This window comes from Tetrao urogallus (assembly GCF_951394365.1).
Source record: "Tetrao urogallus genome assembly, chromosome: 22".
In the NCBI taxonomy this organism is placed as follows: Eukaryota; Metazoa; Chordata; class Aves; order Galliformes; family Phasianidae; genus Tetrao; species Tetrao urogallus.
Genome location: NC_136835.1, coordinates 1,460,399 through 1,468,000, shown reverse-complemented (window position 1 = coordinate 1,468,000; position 7,602 = coordinate 1,460,399). Strand labels below are relative to the sequence as shown.

The 7,602-nt window shown below is 62.5% G+C and overlaps 2 protein-coding genes across 2 annotated transcripts in view; both read left to right on the top strand.

The window, feature by feature from the left end:
• The window catches only part of SIDT2 (SID1 transmembrane family member 2), a gene marked incomplete at both ends in the record, with an annotated part of 5,214 nt that extends 2,493 nt beyond the window's left edge, over positions 1-2,721 (top strand). Inside the window, 12 exons of the mRNA XM_079545862.1 lie at positions 43-109; positions 231-304; positions 385-508; positions 591-708; positions 773-909; positions 992-1,100; positions 1,606-1,682; positions 1,775-1,821; positions 2,080-2,185; positions 2,284-2,394; positions 2,468-2,581; positions 2,659-2,721. Of these exons, the coding sequence (XP_079401988.1) occupies positions 43-109; positions 231-304; positions 385-508; positions 591-708; positions 773-909; positions 992-1,100; positions 1,606-1,682; positions 1,775-1,821; positions 2,080-2,185; positions 2,284-2,394; positions 2,468-2,581; positions 2,659-2,721 (1,147 nt within the window). The remainder of the gene's footprint in view (positions 1-42; positions 110-230; positions 305-384; positions 509-590; positions 709-772; positions 910-991; positions 1,101-1,605; positions 1,683-1,774; positions 1,822-2,079; positions 2,186-2,283; positions 2,395-2,467; positions 2,582-2,658) is intronic.
• Positions 2,722-5,563: 2,842 nt separating this feature from the next.
• On the top strand, positions 5,564-6,440 carry TAGLN (transgelin; the record flags this gene model as incomplete). Its single annotated transcript, XM_079545776.1, has 4 exons — positions 5,564-5,743; positions 5,833-6,010; positions 6,087-6,189; positions 6,299-6,440. The coding sequence occupies 4 exons, from the start codon at positions 5,564-5,566 to the stop codon at positions 6,438-6,440; spliced, it is 603 nt and encodes a 200-aa protein (XP_079401902.1).
• Between the last annotated feature and the right edge of the window lie 1,162 nt (positions 6,441-7,602).

The following is a 7,602-nucleotide window of genomic DNA, read 5'->3' as shown; positions in this document are numbered from 1 at the left end:
GGGTGGCAGTGACATTGGTGACACTGCTGTGCCCCCTCCCAGGAACATTGCCACCATCGCCGTGTTCTACGCGCTGCCCGTCGTCCAGCTCGTCATCACCTACCAGACGGTGAGCAGGCGGTGCTCCCACACCACGCTCTGCAGCAGTGGGGGTGTGCCCGTGTCCCTGGCTGTTCCCAAATCTCCTCCCACTTCTCCTCCTCCTCTTCTCATTGCACTCACACCTGTAGGTGGTGAACGTCACCGGCAACCAGGACATCTGCTACTACAACTTCCTGTGTGCCCACCCGCTGGGGAACCTCAGGTGAGAGCGTGGGGTCCTGGCACCGGGCAGGGCTGTGGGTGTGGGTCCCAGGGCACTGACGGGCTGAACCCCCCCTGCAGCGCCTTCAACAACATCATCAGCAACCTGGGCTACGTGCTGCTGGGCTTGCTCTTCCTGCTCATCATCCTGCAGCGGGAGATCAACTACAACAGGGCGCTCATGCGCAATGACACACGCGCCCTGGTAAGAATCCTCAGCCACCAGGCCGTGTCCGCAGAGAGCTCAGCTCCCCCAGGTGCCAATTCCCTCCTCTCTGCCCCTGCAGGAGTGTGGCATCCCCAAGCACTTTGGGCTCTTCTATGCCATGGGCACGGCGCTGATGATGGAGGGGCTGCTCAGTGCCTGCTACCACGTCTGCCCCAACTACACCAACTTCCAGTTCGGTGAGTGCCATCCCAGCACTGTGCTGGGAGCTGCTGCAGCCCTGCTCAACGCTCTGTCCTGCAGACACCTCCTTCATGTACATGATTGCTGGGCTCTGCATGCTGAAGCTGTACCAGAAACGGCACCCAGACATCAACGCCAGTGCCTACAGCGCCTATGCCTGTCTGGCTGTTGTCATCTTCTTCTCTGTCATTGGTGTGGTGAGTGCGGGCGTGCAGCGGGGCTGGGCACAGTGTGGGGTGGCCACTTGCCCACCTGCTGGTCACTGGGCTCTCCACGTAGGTCTTTGGCAAAGGCAACATGGTCTTCTGGATCATTTTCTCTATCATGCACATCATGGCCACATTGCTGCTGAGCACCCAGCTCTACTACATGGGGCGCTGGAAACTCGGTGAGGGCTGAGTGTGGGTGTGCATGGGGGTTGTGCTGCAGGCAGCAGGGATGGGAAGGGATGGGGTGGGAGGGGACAAAATGGGATGGGATAGGTTGAGGTGGGGTGGAAGGGATTGGTTGGGATGAGATGGGTTGGGTTGGAATGGGATGGGATGGGATGCAGTGGAAATGAGATGAATTGGATTGGGTTGGGATAGGATGGGATGCAATGGGTTGGGTTTGGAAGGGGATGGGATGGGAAGAGATGCGATGGGATGTGTTGGGATGAGATGGGATGGGATAGAATGCGATGAGATGAATTGGGTTGGGATAGGATGCAATGGGATGGGATGGATTAGGCTGGGATGGGGTGCAATGAGTTGGATTGGTTTGGGATGGGATTCAGTGAAATGGGATGAGGTGTTGAGTTGGGTTGGGATGTCTTGCAGTCAGATGGGTTGGGATGGGATGCAGTGGGATGGGACCAGCTCTGTGCCCCCAGTACTACATCCCCCTCTCTGCAGACACAGGCATCCTGCGCAGGATCCTTCACGTGATGTACACAGACTGCGTCCGGCAGTGCAGTGGCCCCATGTACGTGGTGAGTGATGGCACCGGAGGGGAAGGGACACTGCTGGCCACCAGCTCAGGAGAGGGGCTGTGCCCCTTCACCCCTCTTGTCTTCCTTCACAGGACCGAATGGTGCTCTTGGTTATGGGAAACATCATCAACTGGTCCCTGTAAGTGCAGAACCAGGAGCAGGCGAGACCCCCACACAGCTTCCTCTGTGCCCAGACCCCCCCATGCCCGCTGCTGCTCCCACCCTGCTCCCCTCGGCCCCACGTGGGCTGAGGATTCCCAGCTCGTGACAGCTGTGAGCCAAGCACAGCATGAGCCCCCAGTGCTCCTTCAGTGCCCAGAAGAGCAGAACCAGAGAGCGGGCAGTAGGGCATGGAGGGGGGAGTCCCCAGGCTCTGCTGACCCCGCTGCCTCCTCAGCGCCGCCTACGGGCTCCTTGTCCGCCCCAACGACTTTGCTTCCTACCTGCTGGCCATCGGCATCTGCAACCTGCTCCTCTACTTCGCCTTCTACATCATCATGAAGGTGTGAGCTGCGGGCTGGCCATGCGGGCACCCGGGCCAGGTGGGAGGGTGGCAGGGGTGGCCCCTCGGGGGTGTGGAGTGACCCACCATCTCCTCCAGCTCCGCAGCGGTGAACGCATCAAACTCATCCCCCTGCTCTGCATCATCGGCACCTCTGTGGTCTGGGGCTTTGCACTCTTCTTCTTCTTCCAGGGGCTCAGTACCTGGCAGGTAGGTGTGTGGCTGTGCGGGGTGTGGGGCAGCTGGGGGGCAGACACAGTGATGGCTGCCCTTTCCTGCTCAGAAAACACCAGCGGAGTCCCGGGAGCACAACCGTGACTGCATCCTGCTCGACTTCTTTGACGACCACGACATCTGGCACTTCCTCTCCTCCATTGCCATGTTTGGTTCGTTCCTGGTAGGTGCTGCCCACTGCACAGATCCCACTCCCCATCACTGCTGCCCGTCCCACTGCCACCCCGCTCCCCTCCGCAGGTGCTGCTGACGCTGGATGACGATTTGGACTGCGTCCAGCGGGACAAGATCTACGTCTTCTAGAGCCTGGAGGAGGGGAGCCAGGCATGGTGCGGCACCCAGGGACCTGCCGTCCTACTGCTCCCCGGTGCCACAACCCAGGGCTGTGCCAAAAGCCCAGCAGGACCCTATGGGCCGTGCCTGCGCTGTGGGTCCCCACCGGATGCTCCGTCCTCATCGCCATTCCCACAGCAGGCTGGGGTCCCTTGGCCCCACTGTACCTCCTGCTCACCGTGCCATCCTCGGGGCTGCCCAGCACAAGTCCTCGCCAAAAGCGGTTCTGGGGATGCGCTGCGGTGCCCGGCCCTAATCCTGCACTGGGACTGCGCCCATCCTTGGTGATAAGTGACACTGGAAAGGCGCTGGTGGGCTGCCTGTTCCGCAGCTCCGCACACACCGGTGTGGGACCTTCAGTGCCTAACGCCCAGGTGTGGGGCACGGTGATGCCTTCGCACCCCGGGGCGGCCATGGGGCTCAGAGCCTCTCGGGGTTTTTATTCTCCCGTCCACTGCTCCTGCAGTGCTCAGCACTCAGCTGGGCTCCGGGCGGCTCGCATTAAAGTCTCTGCACTTTACAGCAGCTGCTGCCTCCTGTGGGGCTGGGAGTGGGGTTGGGACTGGGGCTGGGGGCTCGGCGGGTGCACCATGCTGCTGGGTGTCAGCCACATTCCGGGCGTAGGATTCTGTGTGCTGTTGGCTGCAGGCAGTGGGTTGGGGTGTGGGGGGATGGATGTGTGGGGTCCTGGGGCTGCACCCCTCGCTGAGCACACAGGATTCCCAGAGGAGAAGCTTGGAGCTGTGGCTGTGCCACATGGCAGCTCCTGGCACTGCAGAGAGGGTCGGGCAGAGCCCAGGACGGTGTGGCTGTGCCAAAGTGTGAGCCCTATCACAACCCATCCCAACGTCAACTCTGCCCCCCACCCTGCTGTATCCTGCCCACCCCACTGGGGCAGAGCAATGCCCAGGACCTGTTGTGCCCTGGCAGGATGCCTGTGGGATGCCCATCGCCTCGCAGCCCTGCGCTGCCCAGCCCTGCCTCAGCTGTGCTCTCCAAGAGCCCCTGTGCGCACCGCGGCCATCCCATACCCCAGCCTCGCACCCGCTGCCCCCCGTGCCCCCACCCACCAGGAGCCTCCCATCCCTGCAGTGAGCACAGGGGAAAGCCAGCCATGAAGTCAGGGCAGAAAACTCCACGAGCGCCTGCCTATAAAAGGATTTACTTCATCAGAGCCCCCGGGCCCCGCTTCCTCCCTGCCCCAAAACCACTGGGGCTGAGGCACGCAGGGAATGCTCCGGCACGGGCTTTAGTCACTGGTTTTCGGAGTCTTTCCCCAAATATGGTGCCTGGGCCGGAGTCATGGTGTGCTGTGGGGCTGGGGGAGGGCTGGGGGCTGTCCCGTGGGCCGCTGACATCACTGTCCAGCCTTTTAGCGCAGCGTCGGCCTCCGAACTGTGCAGTGTGCTGGCACCCACCGAGCATCGCCGCTCGCCTCCCTGAGTCGCTGCTTGTGAGTCCTGCGGGGTTGTTGGAGGGAGGGTGTGCTGTGGCTGCCGGCCCCTGGGATGGGGATGCTGCTGCGGGGATGAGGATGCTGCTCCCCACATTGGGATCCTGCTCCCCATACTGGGGTCTTGCTCCCTGGATTGGGATGCTGCTCTCCAGGATGGGGATGACGCCGTGAGGATGGGAGTGATGCTGCTGGGGTGGAAATGCTGCTGGCTGGGACGGGAGTGATGCTTTCTGGATTGGGGTTCTGCTCCTAGGGTGAGGGCTGCAGCTCCCTGGGCTGGGGATGCTGCTCAGGGCATGCTGCTGCCCCTGGTACTCAGCACCACTTTGGTACACTGCTCCGTGGCTCACAGGAGCAGTGTTGGTGGGTGCTGGCTCAACCCAGCCCCGGCTGTGCAGGAGAAGCAGACACAGCCCCCAGTGACTGAGTTCCTGCAGGAAAGAGGCATGACACAGTGCAGGGAGACAGGTCAAGAGGTGGGTGTGGAGCTGGTCTGGGTTCAGCGGCGTTGGAGACAGAGCTCAGGTCTGTCTGCAGGGCTTGTGGGGTCCTGTGCTGCTGGCAGAGAGCAGGCTGTATGTTCTGCTCTGCCCCACGTGTGCTCTGCTCTGCTCTGCATGTTGTGCCAGGGCTCGGTGCCGTCCTGCAGCAGTTGGGAGGCTCTGCCCAGTGGATGGGGCGAGCTGGCTGCTGGGGAAGCCCAGGGAAGGAGTGGATGTGGGAACCATGCGTGTTGCTCTATGGCCCAGCCCCAGCACCCAGCTGGCTTTAACCCAAGCAGGAGCTGCGCAGGGAGGAGCAAGGCCAGATCTGTGAGGGTTTAGCTGCTGGCTCCCCACCACCTCTCCCTCCTGGCATCCATCCTGACATCCTCTGGCGCTGCCCACCACAGCCACCCTGTGCTCTGCCCGCACCATGTCCTTACAAGGGCACGGGACAGCTCCTGCCACGGCCTGGCCCCGCTGGTGCTGGCACGAGGACATGCCCATGGCACTTTGCTGTGCCACAGCCACCCAGCTCCACTGCCTGCTCCCTTCCTGGGCGTCTGCAGGCAGCTCCAGCCATGGCCACCCAACGCTGGGGACATCCACACCAGCAGGAGCTGGCTGCTGGCTGAGCGAGATGGGCACGAGGCAGTGCAACCCAAGCAAGGCAGATCTGGGTGGCAACCATCCACCTGGGTGCGCTACAAGGATCACGGCCGTGCTCACGCCTCCAGATCTCCATTGGCATCGACGGCCATTGCCTGCCCTGGGATGAGCTCAGGGAGGATGCCATGGGATGCAGCATGCTGGGTGTGGGGGCTGGCAGCCCCTCACGACCCCCTCCCGCTCCAGGTCTCTGCCCACCGCAGCCATGGCAAACAAGGGCCCAGCCTATGGCATGAGCAGGGACGTCCAGTCCAAGATCGAGAAGAAGTACGACGATGAGCTGGAGGACCGCCTGGTGGAATGGATCGTGGCTCAGTGTGGGTCCAGCGTGGGCCGCCCGGACCGGGGCCGCCTGGGCTTCCAGGTCTGGCTGAAGAACGGCATCGTAAGTGCAAGGCTGGAAGGGTGGGAGGCTGCGATGCGGTGCAGCATGGCACAACACAGCGCAGAGCTCAGCCTCTCCTCTGCCCGCAGGTCCTCAGCCAGCTGGTGAACAGCCTCTACCCTGACGGCTCCAAGCCTGTCAAGATCCCCGACAGCCCTCCCACCATGGTCTTCAAGCAGATGGAACAGATTTCCCAGTTCCTCAAGGCGGCTGAGGACTACGGTGTGGTCAAGACAGACATGTTCCAGACCGTCGACCTCTTTGAAGGTGTGTGCCTGGGTGGGTGGGGGGCTGCAGGCGGGGGGCTCACAGCACTCACTGAGAGGGTGCTGCCTTCTCGTAGCCAAGGATATGGCGGCGGTGCAGAGGACACTGGTGGCCCTGGGGAGCCTGGCGGTGACCAAGAACGATGGGCATTACCACGGGGATCCCAACTGGTTCATGAAGTAAGTGGGAGCACAACCCTGGGGTTGAGGGTTGAGGCTGATGGCCTGGGGGTCGGGGTCTGGGGGGGGGGCGTGGGGGTGCCCCATCGCCTCTCTCTGTTCCGTGCAGGAAGGCGCAGGAGCACAAGCGGGAATTCTCCGAGAGCCAGCTGAAGGAGGGCAAGAACATCATCGGCTTACAGATGGGGACCAACAAGGGCGCATCACAGGCGGGGATGAGCTACGGCCGACCCCGGCAGATCATCAGCTAGGCAGCCCCCCGCCTCCCCCAGCCCCAGCCAGGACCTCCGTCTCCGCTCCCTCTGTCCCGCGTGCCGCAGCTGCTGGGGCAACGGCGACTCCAACCGCCCCTCACCGATTGGTATTTATTGAAAACAAAAAGCCAGCCAGCCCAAACGACCCTTCAGCGCCTCGACCGGCAGCACGCACCGAGCGGCGGCCCCCGCGGCGATGCTGGGGCAGCCCGGCCGCGCTCTGCCGTGCTCGCTCCGGCTCCCAGGCGGCCTCTCGAGCTCTCCTCTTCTCTCCGGCCTCGCACGCTCCCCGCTTCACCCCTGCGAGCCCCGCTGCGAGCTGGTCCTGCCCCGCTGTGCCGAGCCGCGCTCGTGGGGACCCACGGTGCCCCATGGCCCTCCCTGGGGCGGGCGCGTGCCCCAGCACCCGGAGCCACCCTGCCTGCCCACCACCCCGCACCGGCCAAAAGTCACTCCGGCAGAGATCCTTGCAAATGGGGAGAAAAGAAAATTGGCCTCGGTTTTGTACTTCGTTTTTGTCAAAATTAAAAGGTTGTTCATCTAACGCGGCGTGCCGAGGTTTCCTCCTGCGGGCATCCAGGGAAGCCCAAGCCCTGGAGTGGTGGATGGTGCCGAGTTTGGGGTCTCTACACTCCCCCAATGGCTGCTGCCATTCCTTCTTCCACCTGCCCAGGCCATCGCTCACCCCTGCTGCAGGGAAACAGAGTACAGAGGGCTATGGGCACCCAGAAGGCAGCTCCACGGCCCTGGCACTGCGTGACGCAGCTTCCCAACCCAAAGCCTGGAAGGGCAGAGGAGTCACAGAGCGGGGAGAGGAGGGTTTTTAGAAGGCTTTATTTGGAAAGTTACACAATAGGACTTTGCTGTTTAAAAAACAACCCCCAGCTTTAAAAAAATAAACCAGCGAATCCAAAGACACGTGAACAAACCAGCCCTGCTCGCAGATGAGCCACTGCCAGAGCAACTCCGTCTCCCATTCCCAGCCCAAAGCAGGCACTGCATGGAGCCCCATCCTTCCCAGAACGGGCTCATGCCCCAGCAAGGGGCTGCTTTGTTTGCTGCAGCAGGTCCCCAGGCAGGGACATCCCATCCCTCTGGCCTTCCTGCAGCTCGGGACAGGCACAGGGGATGTGGCAGAGGTGGCACCCAGTGCACTCTG